Here is a 24,529-nt window from a genome sequence, read left to right as displayed (position 1 = left end):
TCTGTCATTTTCTAAGGCTCAATATTCAAATTCACAAGCAGAGGGTTCTGAATGGAAACAAGAGTTTTGGGCTACATTTTCATGGAAAATAAAATCTCCTGCCCCCCGAGAATTAATGTGTAAAATATATTTTCTTTTGTTAGGAGATTTCCCAAGTTTCATGTGTTTCCTTTTACAGCACTTATGATGTATGGTCACTATTATTAATGCTTTACTTATTCCAACTTATTTAATATTCACAACTCTGTGTGTTAGGAACTAATATTACGTTCCTTCTACAGACTAGGAGAATTTAACTAAAGAAAGGTTAACTGACTCATCTAAATAGCAGCAGAACAAGGATTTGACCTGGGTAGCCTGGTTGCAATGATATGGGTGTTGACTACTGTTCTATTCTATTACGGTTACCTAGTTGTGCTCTATAAATACATCTATATACATATTTATACACACATATATATATACCTTGTCATATTTTAAATTTATATTACTTTATAAACTTGGTTTGATAATTTCCCATTTTTGTCTATTTGTTCTATAGACTAAGATAATTTAGGGGTGAAGATTCAGAGGTCTTAACTTATAGATGCACTGAATAATTTTACATGACCCAATTTTATTTTTTTATTACAGATGCATGTCAGGATGGCAATAGAAAAACTCATTTCATTTTCTGCCTGGATCAAAAATTCAATAGCACTCATCACAGAAATTATTATACAAAATTAGACCATGCGCTAAAATACGGGACACAAAGTGTACATAAGTGATAAAGCATTTTAGGGAAGAAAATAAATTAATCCTATTTAAAGATAATATATATTTATTATTTTAGAAAAAACTAACTTGAATTAATATCTGATTTGGGAAAGCTGTTAAAATACAATACAAATATGCAAAATGGAATTTGAAGGCATGGAATTTTTTTCTGATTAGATTATATTTTAAATTAATTTAGTCTTTTAAAATTAAATTAAATTTAAAAAAAACATCCTTAATTTTTTGCATTCTGAAATCCTCTATTATGACGTGAACTTTTTTTAAAGGGCCTTTTCTAATTTCAAAAAGGAAAATAATCTCTCCATGATCAACAGACCACAGATATTCCCAGTAGAGAAACATTTACTGTCTCTATTAAGCACATAACACCCAAATTACAGAAAAATAATTATATTTCAGCACTTGCCATTCAGTCACATTGTTTCCACTAGAATTAGACCATTCAGTTAGTTCCATGGTCCTCATTATCACACGCACAGAGCTGTTACAGAAATCATGATATTGCTCTTGAAAATGTCTCTGTGGCTTTTGAACACTATATTGAATAGTAGATTAATTCTGAAATTATAATCTTGAAGCATCTTAAAATTCAGACTTTGATAGGACTCAGATCAAACACCAAGGACCTCTTCATGAGGATTTTACCAAATTACAAAAGCAGCAGCAGTCATAGGTTGGTTTAGAGTCTCAGCCCTCTAGTCTCTCTCCATGTGCTCACCCTGGGCCTCAGGAATTATTCCTCCTTCCTGTGCAGTTTTCCACTGGGTTGCATTTCCAGACACGCACACCTCTCTAGATTCCTGATACAACCCCTAACCTTCCAGAATCTCTCAGACTGAAATAGAAAATACTCACTGACTCCTTCCTGCTGCCAGGACTGTGGGCTCAGTGGAAGGGTCATAACAGCCCAAGCATGTGTGACAGGGAGGAAGCCAGATCGTGAGACATGGGGTAGTGATTCTGTGACCTCATCTCCCCAAAGAACTGCAAAAAATATATTTTACCAAAATTGACTTCAGCAGAGATAGTGAGTCTAAACAGACCAATATCCACAGAGGAAAGGGAGATGTTTATAAGAGTCCCTCACAAATAAAAGCATCAGGAACAGATTATCAGGCAGACTCTTCCATTCTTTTAAATAGCACATAAGCCAATGCTACTTACTCAATTCAAGAGCATTAAAAGTACATTTTCCAAATGATTTACATGAATCAAATAAAATAGTGATATTAAACCGTCCCACAGCTTGTACCAAATAGAATACTACAGAAAGATCTCACATCTGCCTACAGATGGCAACATCTAAAATAAAATATGGAAAAAAACTAAAAAGTAATATAATATAAAAATAATATACAATGACCAAATGAACTTTATGTCTGGAAATCAAGAATAAGTCAATACTTGGAAATCCATTAATATAGTTCATCACATTTATAAAGAGAAATGAGGGGATTCTACTCATAGTTTAAAAAAACCTATTTGGAAGAATGCAATATGTATGGATGTTAAACTAAAACACTCAAAATTAGAAATTGATGCATCTTGGGCCGGCCCGGTGGCTTAGTGATTAAGTCCACGTGCTCCGCTACTGGCAGCCCGGGTTCGGATCCCGGGTGCGCACCGACGCACTGCTTCTCCGGCCATGCTGAGGCCATGTTCCACATACAGCAACTGAAAGGATGTGCAACTATGACGTACAACTATCTGCTGGGGGGTTTTGGGGGAAAAAAAGGAGGAGGATTGGCAATAGATGTTAGCTCAGGGCCGGTCTTCCTCAGCAAAAAAAAAAGAGGAGGATTGGCATGGATGTTAGCTCAGGGCTGATCTCCCTCACCAAAAAAAAAAAAAAGAAAGAAAGAAATTGATGCATCTTGCACAACTTGAAAAAACAAAGTCTTCGTCTCTCTCATGGGGAAGCACTAGAGACATTCCACTAATGTCAGAAAATGACACTAAGAAAGCACATGATCACCTGGTCTATTCAGTTACCATTGTGGTGGAGGTTTAGCCAGGGCAATTTAAAATGGTGTGAGAATTGGAAACAAAGATTTAAAAGTATGTTTGCAGACAATACACTTATACATTTGGAAAGACAAATGAATTGATAGAAAATCTACCACAAAAAAATAATTCAGTAAGCTCATAGAACACAATATTGATTTACAAAAACAACACCTTTCATATATATAAATCACAATCATTTACATATATAAAAACAATTTACATATATAAAATAATTTACATATATAAAACAATTTACATATATAAAAAACAATCATTTACAAGTTACAGTGGGAGGGGCTGCAATTACAAAAGTATAACATAAAGTGACAAACTAACCAGGAATAAGTCTAACAAAAATAAGTAAGTCCTATGTTAGGAAAACTATAAAACATTCCTGAAATATATGAAAGTAGATATAAACAAATGGAAATTCCCATCATGTTTTGGGTAGAAAAACTCAATATTATTTTTAAAAAGTCAATTCTCCTTAAGCTAATTTATAAATTTAATTTGATCCCAATATAGACACCATCAGTTAGTTCTAGGAACTAGCAATATTATTGTAAAAATCTTATACAATAATGAACAAATAAGAATAGCCACAAAAACTCCAAAAAAGACACAAAATGAGTGTGGCTATCCCTACAAGATATATTTATTCACAAATAGACTAACAGATGAGTGAAGGTAAAAATTCAGAAATATGCCAAAGTGCCTAAGTTAATAAGCAGCAAAAACTACAGTGGAGATAATAGCATTAATACTGGGTATTTGGGAAATGGAAATATCTATAAAAATGACAATAAATGGTCTTATTCTTCTCTTCCTATAGCATGATAAAGGTAAAAAAAAAAGAGAGAGAAATCTCTATGGTAAAAAAATAATTAAAATAGGGTTGAACTCCTTCCTAAGGCTCGATTCTCAAGCACCTAGCAGTAGCCCACGCCCTGCTCATCGCCTCTACAGGAGTCCTTCGGATAATGACGGGTTTGGGGTTGAAAATTTTCCTCATTGATTTCTGATGCAAACTTGTTTTGTATGGAATACACACCTCCCTAAAATGATAAGATAGCTGTAAATTTTTGTTTCTTTAAACAATGTGCAGTCACTTCATTCATTTCTGAGAGAGATTTAAGCACTAGGATGAGCAGTCACATAACAGAGAGGCTGTGACAAACAGACTGAGTCTCTGCCTTCATAGAATCCATAATGTAGTAGGCACAGCAGGGACTAAAATAATATTATGTGCAATGGAGTAAAATTTCCATTATATAAAATATTGCAACGGAGAAGTCTGAGTCTAAGAATCCATTGAAAATTGGCATCTCTAGGGACTGGTCCAGTGTCATAGTGAGCTTCACACACTCCCACTTTTGCAGCCGGGGGTTCACAGGTTTGGATCCTGGGCATGGACCTACACACCTCTCATCAAGCCATGCTGTGGCTGTGACCCACATACAAAATAAAGGAGGATTGGCAGAGATGTTTGCTCAGGACAACCCCTTCACCAAAAATAAATAAATAAAAATAAAATTGGGGTCTCTAACACCTTGGAGATAGTAGAAACTTATATGACTATGTAACTTTGAACTTTATAAATTAAAATTTCTCTAGAATTAACTGGGCAGAGTAGTGTGAGAAGAATTTAGTAAATGGAAAAGCCTGTGTGATGATCAGTGAACAACATGAGAAGGAACAATAATGGCTCTGTAGCAACGGGTCCTGGATGGAGCTGGGGATTGTGGGAGATCAAGATTTGGCCACCTTGAAATATATTTCTTCACCTTGATTGTTTTCTGTGACAGACATTTGAACTCCCCCACTAACTGCCTAAAGAATGTGACATAGTAACTCCTTCCTGGAACAGGTCTTCTATCTGATGGCTGTAATATAATGTAAAACAGATGTTACAATGGAAAAGGCACCAACAAGCCCATCTTATCGGAAGTTCTGTCACTGGCCACATTCTCTGGATGGCCCTGCGAGGAGTTGCCAGATAAACATTTACATTTATAAGGGAAATCTCCATTTATAAAGGTATCTCCCTCTCTGTATTGAGAAGAGGGGGGATGACCTCATTTCTAGAAACTTACCAATGTGGAAGGTGAGGCCTTAAATCTGCATAAAAACCTTACTCTTGTTTACTGCGCTTTAGTGGTAATCTCCTGTAACTGACTCCCCCCACCCCCAACATCTTCCTTTGTCATTGGCTGAACATGGTATTTAAGATGAGAATTTCTGCTATTGTGGAGAAACGCAGTGTCCCTGGTTTCTCCCATGTATACATGTTATTAAATTTGGTATTATTTTCTCCTGCTAACCTGTGTTGTTAATTATTTGGCCAGCCATAAGAACCTTAAGGGAAAGGGCAGAGGGGGATTCTCCCTCTTTCCACCCCTCCCACAGTTTTGGCGTAGTCAGCAGGATCCCCACTGGCTGGCAAGTTGCCTTCTCTGGCTGGAAGAACTGCCTTCTCCTTGGGCTACTGCAGATGATGAGTTACGGGAACGTCTGACGAAAGCCGGCAAAAGGTAAGATTTCGTACTATGTCAGGCTCCCGGAATCTCTATCTGCAGGGTCCGGCGGAAGCAAGCGGTGAGAATTTTTTTCTCTTTCTAAATTTAGATTGGCAGGAGAAATATTTTGGAAACTAGTTTCTTGTGCTTTTAGCGACTCTGGTAAATTTGGTAGAGTACTCTTGGTTTTGATCTTGATCCCTTTTCCTCCCAGAGTAGTCTCTGTCTCGTTCTGTGTCCTGAGAACGTGGCTTTGTGACCAGTGAGAATATTCTCCTTGATCTCCACCATACGGAAGGTGCATTTACCGGGGTGCACCTTGGTGGCCAGTCGAGCAGACTGGGGTTCCGAACTGTCTTTGTCCAGCTGTGCCAAGCTCTCAGGGGAGTTTGTCATAAAGGGCCCAGTCCATAAGGGCTTTTGTCGTCTTAACCTTCGTTGCTTGTTAGTGCTGGAAAAATCCCATTCCAGTAGCGCCCGCCCGGTGTCACAGATTAGCGGGTCTGTGACTGGAGGCGTCCCACACTATTGTGGGAGACCGGAGACACCGTTTTCACTACACCATCCTTACCGCCTGTGCAACGAAGGTCTTTACTTTCTCTGAATATCTTTGGGAGTGAATTCTGTGGATCATGGGGGCTACATCATCTGCACCCTCACCAGGGACGCCTCTTGCATCCATGGTAAAGATTTATTCTAAGCATGGAAAGTTACCTCTGGGTCTTTCCCTAAAAAGGCTTATTGGATCGAGTCACTATTGGAATAAATATACAAATGAAGATCCTACTCCCCAATGGCCAGACGACGGATCCTTTGAATTGGGAAAACTTCTAAATTGGGGGAAAAAAATGTTTTGAGAGCTCTCACATAATTGTTTAATTGGTACCTAAAAAAAGACCAGAAAAAGGAAGGGAAAAATTTGAATAGCTTTAAGACCTTGACTCAGGTTACAATTGAATTGAGAACACGTAAACGTGTAAGTGTTGATAAGATTATAAAGGTTGGAATGTTTGAGCTAATTTTATATAAAGAGGTTATACCAGCTTTGCCTGAGTATGTTTTAAAATGTCTGACTGGGAATGCTTCCCTTGTTCAAAATTAGAAGACCAAGACCTATTGATAAAAGACTTAATGAAAACTATGTTCAGAGGTATAAGAGGTGATGAAATTTTGTAAAAAAACTGATGTTATTTCTATTACAGAACTGGTTAATAAAAATAGTAACTTAAATGATGGCTAATTTTACCTAACGTCTTATGAAGTCTTGTAGGCAATCTAAATAATTATTGGGAACAAGTAACTAAATAGTTGTGAAAAAGATGAATGTTGGGTGAACTTTAAACAATAATTATGTGTTATGGTGGTTACAGATTCCAAACTCTTTTTCATGACTTAAAACTTTAGACTTTTGCTAAATTTTATGATAAAAATTCATTGAGTGTCTAGATCATTTCCAAATAAGATATTAGACACTGATTGTTAAATGTAGATTTGTCTACTTTTGGCTTTTATTTTATTACAGGAAAACTAAAAGGTGTTTTGGGTCTATTAGTAAACATGTCTTGTGTTTTATTAAAAGATTGTACTATAAAGTAACATATTTCTAGAAATTCTGAAGTGTTTATAAATTTATCAAGCCATGAAATGCTACTGTAAAAAAAGTTTATAATTGTTTACTTAGTTTTGACTTACAAATTAAGGTTTAAAAGGGTTAAAATTTCTAATTAGTATATGTGATTGAAGCTACTAAATATTAAGAAAAATATGTCTGTGTACAAGGATAGTAAGATGTAAAAAGAAGGTACAAAGAATGGAAATATTTTGTTTAGTTGATTAAGAAAGATAAATTTGTCCTCAAGTACTAGAGGGAAAAGAAAGACATGGGACAAATTGTGAATGTAAAAAGAAATTTATAGAAGGTTTGTGGAAGAGGAATTCTGGAAAAAGTGTTTTATACATGATCAAGTTGGCTGGGATTAAACTAAATCCAATTAAGTAAATGAGTTTTAATATCAGAAGTAAGCTGGTGCAAAATTAAAATTTGGTCTTCTTTCTCTTAACAGAATAATTTTTCTTGAACTTTTCATCTGAGAAGTTATAAACAGTTTCTTTACCTTTGAGATGTCTTTGTTTTGTTAAAAGAATTTCCTATGTTCAAAAGACTGAGGTCTCTCTTAAGGCTTTTTGGAGTGTTAATGCTCTGTTTGCTTTCACTTTTTATATTTTTGACAAGCTCCCCAAAATTCATATCTTAAATAAAGTATTTTTTTTACTTTTTTCCTTTGAGAATTTTCAAAGGGCCCTGGAACTTCTCAAAGAAATTTCCTCTCTTTCTATAAGGAGGAAGATACTAAACTTATTAAGCTTATTCAGTATGTTAAATTACATGGGAAGCATTGTCAGACACGTGATGATAAGCCTGCTTAGGTGGCGTTATGTGGGTGAATGTTATTGATATAGGCGTTTTAAAATTGTATAACATTACTGAAATTCTGATCTGTCCTGGTTATCAGTCATAATCCTGGTTATTATTTTAAAGTGTTGTATGCACAAAATTAACCAAATTTCTTTGTCAATTGCCATTTTGAGGTCTTGTTTACAGACATTTCTTTGCTCTAATGCTTTTGCAAAATATGTTATATGTTTCAACTTCAGAAAAGTTCATGGAAAGGACTTTAACACTTACTCTAGAATACAGGTTTCTTTCAAACTTGCTGATCATAAAACTGAACTTGGTAAGAAATTACAAACTCTGATGGAGAGACTGAGGACTTAATGAAGCTGCTAACAAAAAGATAGGGATCAAAAATGGATTACACAGGACTGCATGAACTGATTAGGATGATTATAATTTTTATGATTTTTCATTTGAAGTATTGCTGAATTTTTAAGGTTTTATTTTTTCAGATTTAAGGAAAACTTTTTCTCTTTTCTCCTGAGCTCGCTATGACTTACAGCAATTTGGTAAATGATACTTTTGTAAGCAACATTAAAATATTTCTCTTTTTCTCTCTACCTGATCCCTCCAGAATTTAAAAACTCTTAGTAAATAAGTATTCTTGTTTTCATGGCAATATAGTTATTTGCATAAGTTCAATAAGAATCTGTTCTCCTTATAACAGGACACGATTGGAAACACTGGTTATATTACCAAGGCTGTGACTGGAACATCATATTTGCGATATAACCATACAGCTTTTGAGGAATGAAGATTGGACTTTATGGAATAAAGCCATGTGGAAGTATTGGCCTGGTACCTTATGTTCCAAGCAGCACTTACCAGGATAAGTAAAGAATGTCACTTATCTGGCAGGTACAAGGAACCTCGAAATATTTTGAGGGAACCTCGGAGGAGAGGAATTCACCCAAATCTGTAGGTATTGCAGGCAAAGTCTGATGACAAAATCCTTGGCTTGGCTTTCCTGGCCTCGAGAGGCCTTTGAAGTTCAATGTTAGATTCCTTATAAAAAGTTCCAGCAAAGCAGATTTAAAAGAGCCTATATGATCCCTTGCTATTCTGGCTGTACTTATGTAAATAATTGGGCCAAATCCATTGAAACTAGACTTATTTTGCAAACTAGTTAGTTTCAGTTTGGCTGTCTTAATAAAAATGAGGGTGATTTTAGAGAGAAAATTTATATTTCAGTAAAAACTATAGTATACATTTGGGGATATTAGATCCTAGTTTTGTTAATTATCTTTTGAGGTTTTTTTTAATATCTGTTGACTGGACTGGATCCTGATTTCTTCTAGTCTCCTAAAATATCTGGCTACAGATCTCATAACTAACGTTTTTGATTTTTTCCACCATTTTCACTTGGAATCACTGAGAACTGAACCTGCCCTTTATCTTGAAGCCGATGGACTTGCTATAAATTTAAGAGATTACCCGATGACATCATCAGAGACATTTTAAACTTCAAAAGATACTTTGACGCTGACATCTAAAAATCTTCTTAACTGGCTGTCCTCTAAACTCAGAAACTGGTTTACAATTTGCTCCAACCATTAACCTTGTTTTTCTTTTGTTTACATAGAAATGCTTCTATTAAATACTTAATTGCTTGCTTCCACAATATAGGCGTAACCTTGAGAGCCCACCTGCATCACCACCTTCTAAAATGAACTTAATTGAACTGATCTATTATCAGGACTAAGAAATGTGTTCAGTGAGATTCATCTACCAACTCAGCTTCTGGACTATGAAACTTCTTTAAGTTTCAAAAGGACTGTGAAACTTTTAGTTTCAAAGGCGGGACTGTGGAAGATCAAGATTTGGCCACCCTGAAATATATCTCTTTACCTTGATTGTTTTCTCTGATGGACATTTGACCTCCCCCACTAACTGCCTAAAGAATGTAAAATAGATGTTATAATAGAAAAGGCACCGACAAGCCCAACTTATCAGAAGTTCTGTCTCTCTGGCCACATTCTCTGGATGGCCCTTCGAGGAGTTGCCGGACAAACATTTACATTTATAAGGGAAATCTCCATTTGTAAAGGTATCTCCCTCTCTGTATTGGGAAGAGGGGGGATGACCTCATTTCTAGAAACTTATCAATGTGGAAGGTGAGGCCTTAAATCTGCATAATAACCTTATTTTGTTTACTACGCTTTAGTGGTAATCTCCTGTAACTGACTCCCCCCACCCCCAACATCTTCCTTTGTCATTGGCTGAACATGGTATTTAAGATGAGAATTTCTGCTATTGTGAGAAACGCAGTGTCCCTGGTTTCTCCCATGTATACATGTTATTAAACTTGGTATTATTTTCTCCTGCTAACCTGTCTTGTTAATTATTTGGCCAACCATAAGAACCTTAAGGGAAAGGGCACAGGGGGATTCTCCCTCTTCCCCCACAGGATAAAACAATATATGACACACCACAGGACACTGGAGATCAGGTTTTGTGTCTTTACCTCACGTCCTGAGACAAAAGATAGTCAGCTGACATATATGATAGTTTGACGTGGGGGGAAGCATATTTAAAACACTTCTTGGTAAAATGGACAGGATCATCTGGTTGGGGAGAAGTGTGCACTCCTGCTCCAGCTTAATTAAATAAATTGTTGTAACTGTGCTGGGTCTCAGACGTTCCAGGATCCAACCACCGCCTACAACCCCATACCCCACCCCCAGGTCCCAGCGCTCCCCCCACCTCACTCCTAGGACACGCGTGTCTATCAAGCTTTCAGGGAAACCGTTTTCGATTTGCTAAGAGAAAATATCTCCGCTTGCAGCATCAGCGGCCCACACATGTCGAAATCTGTAGGTAGCCTGGCTCCAATGGACACCAGACAGATTAAAAGGAAGCCAAAAGCAGACAACTAGAGGTTATTCGCGGGAGGACAAACAGATGTAGAAACCTGCAGGGACTGAGCAGAGGATCAGACCACGTGCCTGTGGTCTCCCCCCCCATCTCGGCCCCGCCCCCACCCAGCGGGTCAGCCCCGCCCCGATACGCACGCGCAGGCGCGGTTTCCTGGAGACGGAAGTGGATCGCCCGGAGCAAGCGGCGCGCTCGGGTGAGTGAGTCTTTGTTTCTGGTTCGTATCTGCGCTTCCGGGTCCTCAGGCCCCGCACCCGTCACACCCGGGTTTTGGGGTCGCCCCCTAAGTTACAATTGCTGAACCTGCTCGTGCATCTGGCTGTGAGTTCGTCCTTTTCACCTCTGGCGCCGTAGCTATAGATGTCCCGAGTCCTGCAGCTCCGTGCGGTCCGGGAGTCTACGTCCGTTTCCCGTTAAAATCGCTCTGACGCAGATGCTGGCCCAACCTTTCTGCCTTCCGTCTGCGTAGACACCGACCACCGCCGCGTCGTTTTCCTGCTCAAAACCTTTCTGTGACGTCTGACTCCCCCCGCCCAACCGCGTGATCAAGTCCTCACTCAGGAGGCGGATACACGCCCTTCGCCCCCCTCCAGGGAGAGCAGAGGGGAACAGAGATGGGGAGAAAGAGGCACGAATCAATGGAGTTAGAGGGTCACCTGAAAGTTTAGGGAGAAAGAACTCGGGGATTGAAACAGAGGGTTGCAACAGAGTGGGGCCAACAGACTGTAGGAGGAGGAATAGAGAGGGAGGGAAACAAAAGGATGAGGAGAAACAGAGGGAAACACAGAAATGGCCAAAGGAGAGGAGAGAACCAGGACACAGACAAATACAGAGAGCAAAACACACAGCGGTGGAGAAACGCAGGGACCCAACCCCGGGCGAGTATTGAGTTGATGGGATATGGGGTATTAAGTTGTGAAGTAGTGATTTGTGCCTCCGTAGCCTAATTAATTTCAGATTTGTTGAACTGTTTAAGCTTTGCAGAAGAGAATGAGAGTTAGAAAACCACGTGTTTGAGGCATCTGTATTTTCTAAAATTGCACCAGAATATAATTCCATTTGCAGCCCCCATCCACCCTGAGGGCAGAGACTTAACTCAGTCAATTCCAGGTCACCCTCTTCGCTTTCAAGAAATGAGGAATGACTTTCTATCACCTTGACTAGTGTCATTCTTTTCTAAATTTGATGGATTCTCACACTTGTTTTAAGTTTAGTATTTTTTTAATTTCCAAATTATTTTCCCTCTTAATTTTATTGTTCCGAGTGTGGGGTTTATATGCTTTCTACTCTGTTATATATTGGAACTTTGATCTCTGTAAATAACTGCAGTATTTCATTGTGAATCTGGTAAGGATGTTGGTAGTCTTTTAACACTGGAAACCTAGTTTAACCAGTTAGTTTAATAGCAGCTTTTTTCTTCCCTAAAGTGATGTGTTAAATTGGTGACCTCTAAGCTAAAGTCTCCAACTAAGTAGATGTTCCCCTCAAGTCCTCTGTGTACTTTCTGTGCAGATGTTGAAGGATGGGCTGGATGGATGTGGAACTTTGTTCCAGTAGAGCCCATGTGTCCATGATGAACAGATTGCTCAGAACCCGTCTCCGAGTGACCCTCTTTCATGTTTCCAAGACTCATAACTATTTGTAACTTCATTTTTTAAATATTTTTAAATATTTTTTTCTAGAAAAGAGGAATTAAATGCTTGAGTTTGATTAAACCCATGAAAGAGAATCTTCTCTTGGTCAGGAATGTGAAATGTAATCTGGAATTAGAACAGACCTTTTGTACTGCCCTGTCCAGGCCACCACATACACCCCGTTTTGCTCACTGAACTCAGACCTCTTCAGGGTAACTTGGTAAACTTTCTCCGCTCTAAGCCTCAGTGCCCCCACCTGTAACATGGAGATGATGGAGTAGACCAGGAATTCGGAGTCTGAGCTAGTGGGATCCTTGAAATGATTTTCAAAACTGGGCGTGTGTCTGCATTTGGCAGTTTTCCGGGAGAGGGTGCCCAGTTAGAATTAGAATTTGCAATGTGTCCCAGTCCTCCAAAAATAATGAAAACCAGTAAGGAAGAGGCAGGGACAGAGGCTCAGAGTCCTCTCTTTCAGCTTGACTCTCTCCCTCTCTGTGTTTCATGGGTAAATCTTAAGTTTGATTGTGTCATCTCCTGGCATTAAGCCCTCTTATGGTTCCCCCTGACCCTCAGGACAAAAATCTAAACTCCTCAGTGTATCTACAGCAGGGAGCTGTGGAGCTGGGTGGCCCTTCAGAGTTGGTGCAGATTGAGGGAGGGGACATGCTTCCCTGTCCTGCATCAGCCGCTCTTTAGATGCTGACTGCCTAGGGAGGAGCCAGGGACTTGCATGAGGCGGTTTCCTTATGCCCCTGCCAGCTGACAAAGGACAGTGCAGTTGCAGCAGAGTGTGTGGGTTTCTGCAGGAGGGGAGGGCTTTCTGAAGAAATGGGTGAAAAACTCACTTATTGATCTCTGTGTAGAATTTACTGTCCCTGTATCCCTCCTCTTACAGTGGGCAGCAAAGGACCATCTGTCCCCTGTATTGAGGTTCTCCCTATGTGTATACCTGTGGCAGAGGAAGGCAGTGTGTTGATTCTAAGCACTGAACAACGTATTTTTGTCATACAGAGTAATGGTACCTGAGAATCTCAGAAGAAGAGGAAAGAAAGAAGGAATGGCTCTTGCCAAGGTAAAAGTCCTGTTCTTAATGGATTGTTCTGTTTTCTCCTTCCTAAAATGCCACATTTTGGAGTTGTTAATCTTCTCTGTGAAGTGTCCTCCCTAAAATGTTGACTTAGTGTTGTTTAGGTCACAGTCCTCCCCAAAGTACTATCAAGATTCAGTGGAATCCCCATCAAAATCCCAACAGCCTTTTTTGCACAAATAGGAAACCTAATTTTAAAATTTATATTGAATTGGTAAGGATTCCAAATAATCCAAATAAGCATGAAAAGAATGACAAAGTTAGAGCACATACAATGTCCAATGTCGAACCTTACTACAAAACTAGAGTAATCAAAACTGTGTTTCCAGTGTAAGGATAGAAATATAAAGCAAGGCAATAGAACTGCGAGTCCACAGATAAACCCATACATCTAGTCAATTCCTTGTTTACAAAGGTGCCGTTCAATGGGAAAAGAATAGTTGCTTAAATGGTGCTGGGACAACTGCATATCCACATGAAAGAATGAAATTGAACCTCTGCCTTTCCCCGTGTGAAAAAATAATTTAAAATGAACCAAAGACTAAATGTAAGACCTAAAACTAAAAAACTGTTAGATGAATAGGTAGGGATACATTTCCCTGACCTTGGATTTGGCAGTGGATTTTTAGATATGACCCCAAAAGCAAAGAGATAAAACAAAAGAGAGAAATGGTCTCCATCAAAATAAAAAATGTTTGTGCACTGAAGGACACTGTTACCTAAGTGAGAACACAATCTGCCAAATGGGAGAAAATGCAGATCACAAATCTGGTCTGGATCTAGTATCCAGAATATACAAAGAACTCCTCCAACTCAACAACCAAAATACAAAGAACCTAATTAAAAAATGGTCAAATGACTTTAATAGACATTTCTCCATAAAAGATATACAATGGCCAGCAAGCACATGAAAAGATGTTCAATGAAATTAGTCAAGAGGAAAATGCAAAATCAAAAAGCACAATGAGATATAATTTCTTACCCACTAGGATGAGTATAACAAAACAGAAAATAAAAGTGTTGCTTGGATGTGGGGAAATTAGAATCCTGATACATTGGTGTAAGATGGTGTCACTAGTGTGGGATACAGTGTGGAGGTCTTTATAAAATTAAGCCATATAACCCAGTAATTCCACTCTTGGGTATATACTCAAAAAAATTGAAAACCAATATTCAAACACATGTTCAAAGCAGCAGTATTAACATTAGCCAAGAGGTAGTGACAACTCAGATATCCATGAAAGGATGATTGTGGTATAGTTAGACAATGAAATTATTCAGCCATAAAAAAGGAGTGTGGTCTTGATACATATACCACACCATAGATAAACCAAAAACATTATTCTAAGTGAAAGAAGCCAGACACAAAAGATCACACACTTCATATCATTCTAGTGATATGAAAATATCTAAAATAGGTAAATCCATAGAGACAGAAAGCATATTAGTGTTTACCAGGGACTGGGGGGAGAGGGGAGTGGGAAACAACTGCTTAAAGGGTAATGGATTTCCTTTGGGATGATAAAGATGTTTTTGAACTAGATAGAGGTGAAGTTTGTACAACATTGTGAATGTACTAAATGCCACTGAATTGTAGTTTAAAATGGCTAACTTTATGTTATATGAATTTCACCTCACTTAAGAAAATTTAGAGAAATATAACTTTATCTTAAATGGATCGGTAAGAACACTCCCTCCAGCAGAGTCAATCCTTACACATGTCTTCTTGTCTCATTTTGTGTCAAAATAAGAACTCTGTCCCTGTTGATGTGGTGAAATGTGCTTTCCTTTCAGGGACGGTTGACCTTCAGGGATGTGGCCATAGAATTCTCTCAGGAGGAGTGGGAATGCCTGGACCCTGCTCAGAGGGCCTTGTACAGGGATGTGATGTTGGAGAACTACAGGAACCTGCTCTCCGTGGGTGAGGATAACTTCCCTTCTGAAGTTGGTAACTACTTTTGTATATCTTTGCATTTTCCCTTGTGAGTCTCTTGGGAGCCCCTACCTTGCCTATCCGATTTTCAAATCCCTCTTCTTAAGAGAGTGATTGAAGCTTTTTGATTCAGAAAGACTTCATATTATGGCACATGGACTCTAACTTCCCCTTTCTTCAGAAGTTGTGCCCTTTTTATGCATCATTGGTTGTGGTTTCAGAACAGTAATAGTCAGAAAACATTATGCAAATTTTTAGAAATATCTGATTCTGTGGTTTTGCCCTTGTGCTTTTGATTCAGTAGTTCTTGGGAGAGAGCTAGATACCTGCATACTTAAAAGAACCACTTAGTGTTCAGAAGGAGGCAGTGAGCTGACTGATTTTTGAAATACTTTTCTAGACCCATCTATAATGTCCTCTCTTCTTACTGAACAAAGAGTTGGGAATGTGTTCTGCAAAAGCATAGCATATCATGATCAATTTTTCTTTATAAGTTGAACTCTCTCTTGAGCACAATATTAGCTTCATTGTGGAGCAGGGGAAACAGCCCTGGACTCTGAAGAGAGAAGTGGAAATAGGAAAAAATGCAGACAGATGGGAATGTATGGAGGTGTGAACACAAGTAAGAGCTCACATGGGCACAGAGTGAGCTGCTCAATAAATATTTTTTGGGAAACTCTCTTCAATTGGGAAAGATCTGTGGGAAAATAAATGTTTATTTCTTATAAGCTCCCAAAGAAATCCGCCCCACACATACGAACTTAGCGCTGTGTTATTCAAATGTGTAAAAGGTTAAAATCACACTCGACCATGGTGCTGCAGCTCATGCAGAGGCAGGCAAAGACTTTGTCATGACATACAACAGCCTATTATCTGGCCCACTGACCACTTTGGTCCCATGGTTTGAGGGAGACCAAGATGGCTGTCTCTATGGAGTCCTCTTTCCCCTTGATCTCTCTTGGTTCTCAGTTCATAGAGATGAGAGCTGAGGCCTTTATAGTCCTGACCTCAGGACCTCTTAAGCTTGCATTAACATTTCATGTCCTTGGAAGAACTTCTCGGGAGATAGACAGAGTAGCTGCTCTTCCATTGTCTCTGGGGTTCCATGAAACTCCCTGGGCTGTGTCAGGCCCTATCTGCCTGTTCAGACCCCTCAGCCATCTCTTCAGGTCTCTTTTTGCCACATGTATATAAATAGGAATGGGATTTGAGATTGTTTGAGATTGTCAGTGAGCAGTAATATAAAGAGTAGACACTGAGATCCTCTCTTTGGCCCCCATTGTTTCGTGGGAGTCTTTCAAGCACTCACCCCACAGCCTATAGGCACAGCTCACAGCCCCTTCTCAAGAACCCCACAAAATCTGACTTTCTTATTTTACTGCCGTATCTTTTATTTTTCTCCCTCTTCCTGGTCTCCCTATCACAGAACATAGAAAGACCTTGGTCTTCCTGATTCTTATTCTCCTCTAAGATTTTGCCTCAAACTCGCTTTTGAAATACACATTACAAGGGTCTGAAGTTTCATCCTCTTTTTCTGTTGAGATAACTCATCTTTAGGTGATAGACAACTTCCAGTGGACTTTCCCCTGGAGGGTGTTTACTGGGTAACAGAAAATTCTTGAAGGAGAACGCTGATTAATAATGTTAGGACACCATCCTGCTACTTACAGAAGTGCCTCTTGAAGCCAGTGGGTAGTGGCCAGCATGTCCCAGTATCCTGAGGTGGAAAGTATTAGGAGAGCCTGACTGATAAGTGTTTCTAGTTGTCCTGTTTTTTGAGGAGTTGAACAGTGTCTCCCAAGGGCAGTATGACAATATTGATCAGACATACTGTGATCATCTACTTTGAGCCGGCAATAAATAAAAGGTGTAGGAACTTAACCTAAGGAGAACACCGTCCAAGTTCACAACCTAATTTCTGTGAGACTGTTGAGTAAACTACTGTTCATGCCACATTGTTTATCCCATACGTCTGCTCTTGTTCATTCACCTTTAACAAATACTATTTTGACACGTTTTATTAAGGAAGTTTATAAAGTTGAATGATGCCCATGTTTTTGTTTTTGTTTTTTAATTTAATTTATTTATTTTTTCCCCCAAAGCCCCAGTAGATAGTTGTATGTCTTAGCTGCACATCCTTCCAGTTGCTATATGTGGGACGTGGCCTCAGCGTGGCTGGAGAAGCAGTGCGTCGGCGCGCGCCCGGGATCCGAACCCGGGCCGCCAGCAGCGGAGCGTGCGCACTTAACTGCTAAGCCATGGGGCCAGTCCATGATGCCTATGTTTTTTAAGTCTACTGTAATTTGTTTTGTTTAAGCCACTGATACTTTCATCTGGCAAATTTCATTGTTATAACTGACCTTGTTTTCTATTTATTTCATCAGTTCCATATTTTTGATGATACCCTCCCTGTTCTTTGTTTTATATCTACAGTTTGGGGCTGTGGAGTCATGGAATGCATATTGTTTTATATTTTTTATGAGATTTCTTTCTCGAGTGGTTATGACTCAATATTACTTCCGCCAAAACCTGTATAACCTCCAGAATTTTTTGAAAAGATAGTCTTAGTTATTCTTTTTACTTTTGTTTCCTATTACTTTATGCTTAGCAGTATTAACATATACTTTTTTTTGGTAGACAGTTTTTTTGAGCAGTTTCAGTTTCGCAGGAAAATTGGGCAAAAAGTAGAGATTTCTCATGTATTTCCTACCTCCACACATTCAGACCCTCCCCAATGTCAGCATCCCACACCAGTGTGCTATATTTGTTATCATTCATGAACCTACACTGACACATCATTATCACCCAAAGTCCATCTTTACCTTAGAGTTCACTCTTGGTGTTGTACATTCTATGGGTTGGACCAATGTATAATGACACATATCTACCATAATAGTATCATACAGACTAATTTCATTGCCCTAAAAATCCTCTGTGCTCTGCCTGTTAATCTTTCCCTCCCTCCTAACTCCTGCAACCAGGGGTCTCTACTATATTGATATGCGTTTTCCAGGGTTTCATATACTTGGAATCAAACAGTATATAGCCCTTTCCTATTTTCTTCTTTCACTTAGTTATATTCATTTCACTTTTCTCCAAGTCTCTTCATGGCTTCATAGCTCATTTCTTTTTAGTGCTGGATAATAGTTCCATTATCTGGCTGTACTTCAGTTTATTTCTCCATTCACCTACTGAAGGACATCTTGGTTGCTTCCAAGTGTTGGCAATTATGGATGCAACTGCTATTTTTATGTGGGAATAAGTTTTCAGCTCATTTGGGTAAATACCAAGGAGGGTGACTGCCACGTCACGTTGTAAGAATACGTTCAGTTTTGTAAGAAACTGCAAACTCTCTTCCAGTGTGACTGCCATTTTGTATTCCCACCAACGATGAATGAGAGTTCTTCTTTCTCCACATCCTTGCCAGTATTTGGTGGTGTCACTATTCTTGATTTTGTCTAGCCTCATACATGTGTGTAGTGGTATCTCATTGTTTTTACACATTTTCCTCAATTAAATCTGTGACATTTTTTAAACTGAGAATTTTTGAAATCTTAAGAACACTTTTTAAAATTAAGTTACTTAGCTACAGAAATACAATTAAATTGATTTTCCATAGTTTTTTTAATATAAAATACATTGTATTTTATGCCGTATATGTAGTTTTCAAAAAATAACTTTTGGATTTGATTTTAATTTCACTGACTTTGTATTTTTTTGCTACAAATAACTTATTCTCATAATTATTCTCCTTGTCTAGAATCATCGTGCACATCTTGGTACACTAACCTAATATTTAAGTATCTCATTTTATTTGATAGAAAAGTTAGGCAGTTTTTTATTCTCCATGGTTCCCTCATTACTACTGCTTCTGAGACTTGCATTTCCCAGACAATTTAAGTCCTTGGAATTACATATTTCAATTAACCCATGAAGCCTGTTTTGTTCCCTGTCCTCCTTTTCATCTGAATTCCATAAAAAGTCATCTGTTCCTTGCTGACACACATCCCATTGCTGTCCTGTTCTGGGTATTATTAGATACTTATGTTGCTGACCACAAGTCTGCATGTAGACCTCTGCATGGATCACCATGGCACTGCCAAAACTTGCTTCTACACTTAAATGCTGCTACCAACACCCATTTTTCCATGCCAGCCATTCTGTGCTCATTTAGTAATGCCCCTTAAGGGTACTGCTTTCTTATGATGTGTGTGAAGTCAGAATTTATTACTTTTTGATCAGTGCATATTAATTTCTATTCATTCATAATGATAATAACTATATATCTGCTAATACATATAGTAAGAGCACTTCTCATGTGCTGTCTCCTATGTGTCTTGGATTGTCATATGAAAAGTTCCAAAGACATGATTTCAAATAATTAAAATATTGCAGCAAAATGAGGACTCTCATATTTTCATATAACAAACAAGGACACACAGACTGATAAATTTAATGTGGCAAAATTGATAAATTTCTATTTTTAAAAATATGTAATATAGTTCACAAGTTATATTTTACCAAATCTAATCACATCCCCAAAGAGTTAAAACCTTGGCAAAAGCCTCCTGCTAACTTTTTTTCTGTCATACAGCTTCTGTGCCCGGCAGTCAGACATCATCCAGCACCCGTGGTCACCCTTCATTGCTGGACTCTTGAGAGAGTTTTATTGCATCCATATGAGTTCATAGAGAGCAAATTTGTCCATTCTTCTCTTGGTCATCATTTCCAGGTTTTTGCTTTTGGGTCTTACCAAGAACATTCTTGTACATGTCTTCTGGAACATATGCATGACTCTCTTGAGTATATGCCTAGAAATGGAATGTGTGCAATATTTAGTTTGGTCATTTTTAGAACAAATAATGCCCTAAAAGTCAACATACATTCTTTCCAGAACACCACACTGTCTCCCTTTTTAATTTCTTCCACGTTTGCCTCATTCCCATAGTATAGTTCCTACAGAATGAGTCAGTATTACACCTCTTGCTAAATGACTGTGTCTCTTTTTCCAAGCTCAAGATTTTAGCTGTCATAGCACAGTCATAGTCCCATAGATTTGCAAGCACAAGCACTGCTCCCACACTGCCCATTACTCTGACCTGCACTCTTCCTGTTCTAAATCCCAGTCCTGGCCTTTCCTCAGTTCTTTCATTGATCTAATTGAACTGTACTGGCACTTTTGTGTCTGTTAAGTTTGAGTACCCAAGCACCCCGGTATCCACAGGACCTGCCCCTCCCCACACTACATACACTGCATTATATCTTGTATGTTGTCTTTTTGTAATTTTTTTCTATATTAATGTTTTCTTTGACTTTTAAAGTTTTCAAAGCACATCCTACCTACTATTTTTGACCTCATAACTGGATAATTAAATGATACTCCAGAGTTAGAGAGTTGATCTATGTACTATTATATAACTGCAGGCATGAAATCATAATTGAGATTTCAGACAGTCTTCCCTAATTCTTAATCTTTATAATAATGTGTGTTTACCTAAAACTGATATTTCAAAATTCATTGATTCTCAACATATTTTTCCTTTTTCCTACTGATTGCTCCTTCTGGGATGTAAATTCTTTCTTTAGAAAGAATTCTTCAGCATTCCAGAGACTGTTAATTTGTGTGAATGTGGTTACTCATTATCTTACCTGCTATATTTATCGTGGGTTATGAAAATGTTTTATTTATTATTATTGTGATATACATTTTTTATTATCTTTTCCTTGCTTCCTATGAACACACCTTATTATAAAGATTAAGAGTTAGGGAAGACTCTCTAACTGTGGAGTATCATTTATTTATCTGGTTATATAGCCAGACAATATGTATGGTGTATAATGTGTGTTTTGAAAGCCTGTTATCAAAGATCAGAGAAAATATGGAAAAAATTATGAAAAGAAAATTTAAATAATCTGTATATCACAGTGGTGTTTAAAGAGAATGCTTCAGACATTTCATAACTATGTTTAAGTATTAATTTTTGTACAGTGATCTAATTCAATATAAAACATTTCTCTTCCAACTCGTAATAGGAAACCTTTCTGCTAGATTTGCAATAAAGGGATTATCACCAAGAGAGGACATTGATAAAGGAGAATTCTACCATTTAATGATATTGGAAAGCAATGGAAGGCATAGCATCAACAATTTTGACCTCAAGGAAGTCTGGGAAAACATACATGAGCATCAGAATGAATGGGGATATGATGCAAGAAATTACAAAGGAGTGCCTTTGACTCATGACAAAAATCCAACTTATAGAATAGATTGGCCACATGATAAATCTTCAATTAATTTTCTACAAAAGCAGAATGTTTCTGTAAAAGGTAATACATACCAATATTTCATGCATGATGAACCGTTTATAAGGAATTTGTTGAAAGTGAAAAATCACATAAGCAATGCTGGAAACAAGTATATAAAGTGTTTGGAAACTAGAACTGAATTAAGTTGGCAGGCACACCTGGCTGAACTGCAGAGATTTCAAACTGAGGAGAAAATTGATGAATGCAGAGAAGTTGAGAAGTCTGTCAACAATGGTTCCTCACTTTCACCACTTCAAAGAATTCCTCCTAGTGTCAAAAACATTTGTAATAAATATAGCAAGGTTTTTAAATATCCTTTTTTACCTGCACAGTATGGGAGAACACACATTAGAGAAAAATCTTACGAATATAATGAGGGTGGGAAGCCTTTTAGCAAACGATTAAACCTCATGAGTCATGAGAGAATTCCTTCTGGACCGAGACCTTACAAAGGTAATGAGTGTGACAAAGCTTTTAATCAGTGCTTGAAACTTGCTACACATCAGCAAGTCCATACAGGAGAGAAACCATATAAATTTGATGTAGGTTGCAAAGCCTTTCATCAAAACTCAAACCTTGCAAGACATCAGAGAATGGATACTGGAGAGAAATCTTACAAATGTAATGAATGTGGCATAGCCTTTGCTGAGCATTCAGGCCTTACTCAGCATAAGAAAATCCATACTGGAGGTAAACCTTATGAATGTATTCAGTGTGATAAATCCTTAAGCAGATTTGGAAGCCTTAGAAGACATCAGAAAATCCATACTGGAGAGAAACCTTACAAATGCAATGAGTGTGGCAAAGCTTTTATGGAGGGTTCACATCTTACTCGACATCAGAAAATCCATACTGGAGAGAAACCTTACCAGTGTAATGAATGTGGCAAGGTCTTTAGTCAAAAGTCATGCCTTATAATTCACCAGAGAATTCATACTGGTGAGAAACCTTACAAATGTAATGAATGTGGCAAAGCCTTTGCTTGGCATTCAAGCCTTACTTGGCATAAAGGAATACATACTGGAGGGAAACCATACAAATGTAATGAGTGTGGCAAAGCCTTTACAGAGAGTTCATATCTTACTCAACATCAGAAAGTCCATACTGGAGAGAAACCTTACAAATGTAATGTGTGTGGCAAAGCCTTTAGAGAGTGTTTATCTCTTACTCGACATCAGAAAATCCATACGGGAGAGAAACCTTACAAATGTAATGTGTGTGGAAAAGCCTTTACAGAGCGTTTATATCTTACTCGACATAAGAAAATCCATACTGGAGAGAAACCTTACAAATGTAATGAATGTGCCAAGGTTTTTAGTCGAAAGTCATGCCTTGCAGTTCACCAGAGAATTCATACTGGTGAGAAACCTTACAAATGTAATGAATGTGGCAAAGCCTTTGCTGGGCATTCAAGCCTTACTCGGCATGAAAGAATCCATACTGGAGGGAAACCATACAAATGCAGTGAGTGTGGCAAAGCCTTTAGAGAGCATTCATATCTTACTCGACATCAGAAAGTCCATACTGGAGAGAAACCTTACAAATGTAATGTGTGTGGCAAAGCCTTTAGAGAGCATTTATATCTTACTCAACATAAGAAAATTCATACTGGAGAGAAACCTTACAAATGTAATGAATGTGCTAAGGTTTTTAGTCGAAAGTCATGGCTTGCAATTCACCAAAGAATTCATACCGGTGAGAAACCCTACAAATGTAGTGAATGTGGCAAAGCCTTTGCTGAGCATTCAAGTTTTAGTCAGCATAAGAGAATCCATACTGGAGAGAAACCTTATGAATGTAATCAGTGTTACAAATCTTTTACCCGATTTGCAGGCCTTAGAAGACATGAGAAAATCCATACTGGAGAGAAACCTTACAAATGCAGTGAGTGGCAGAGCTTTTGCCCAAATTTCAAGCTTTACTAGGCATCAGAAAATACATACTGAAAAGAAACATTATAAACTTAATGGAAGTGGCAGTGGGTTTATTCAAAGGTCAAGCTTTGAGGATCATCAGAAAATTCATGGTAGAATAAAACCTTACAAATATGATTGAGATAAGACTTATGCAAGTGTTCAAGCCTTACTCAACATCAGAGACTCCATTGTGGAGAGAAACCATATACTATTAATACATATGCCAAAGCTGGTGACCAGGGCTCACACCTCACTAGGTATCAGAATATACATCCTTGAAATCACACAGATGTAACGTATGGTAAGGTGTATCCACAGTTTAAGCCTTGTGGACCATAAGAGAATTCTTACAAGGGAACTCTTGTAAATGTAATGAGTGTAATCAGCTTTGTCAAAAAAGTACAACTTCGTGGTCATGCAAGAATTTGTATAAGATGGAAACCATACAAATGTGTAGAGGTGTTTAAGCAATGACCACATGATACACCAAAGCATTCATACTTGACAGAACTATTACACATATAAGGAAGCTGATAAATTGTTTAACCAGTTCTCTCAGTGGACTGCACATAAGAATATTCATATTAGAGAGAACTAAGTCTATTACTTTTGAAGATTAACCAATCTCAGATGTTAAATTCCACAGAGAATTAAAAGTTAAAATTATTTATGATTCATGAGATGATGTGTGTCTGTGGAACAAGGATATCTGTGGAAAGGTCTACCTTCAGTTTAAAAAATGTTTTAATTGAATTATTTGAGGTTTCCTAAAAAGACTACATTATTATTGATGAGTTACAACCTCATTTGAGATCTGTTGATGTTATACTTTAATTATATGCTTTTCATTTGTCACCATGATGATCTCAGAGAAAGAATTGGTAGTAAGATGGACATACTTCATTAGGTTGGGTTTATTCATATCCATGGAACCTGGAAGAACTATGACACTAATTTTAAGATGTATAAATTGGAGAGCATGGGGAGTGGCAGAGGATAGATGTAAAACTGTTATCTAAAT

At 38.0% G+C, this 24,529-nt stretch overlaps 1 protein-coding gene across 1 annotated transcript in view; it reads left to right on the top strand.

Moving 5' to 3' along the window:
• The first annotated feature begins 12,895 nt into the window (after positions 1-12,895).
• The window catches only part of LOC131397351 (zinc finger protein 677-like), a 37,722-nt gene continuing 26,088 nt past the window's right edge, over positions 12,896-24,529 (top strand). Inside the window, exons 1-3 of the mRNA XM_058530152.1 lie at positions 12,896-13,338; positions 15,148-15,301; positions 21,320-23,480. Coding sequence (XP_058386135.1) covers positions 13,282-13,338; positions 15,148-15,301; positions 21,320-23,480 — 2,372 coding nt within the window. The 5' untranslated portion in view covers positions 12,896-13,281. The remainder of the gene's footprint in view (positions 13,339-15,147; positions 15,302-21,319; positions 23,481-24,529) is intronic.

Source organism: Diceros bicornis, chromosome 34 (assembly GCF_020826845.1).
Source record: "Diceros bicornis minor isolate mBicDic1 chromosome 34, mDicBic1.mat.cur, whole genome shotgun sequence".
Classification (NCBI taxonomy): domain Eukaryota; kingdom Metazoa; phylum Chordata; class Mammalia; order Perissodactyla; family Rhinocerotidae; genus Diceros; species Diceros bicornis.
Note: the sequence above shows the minus strand (reverse complement) of the source record. Positions and strands in the feature narration are given on the sequence as shown.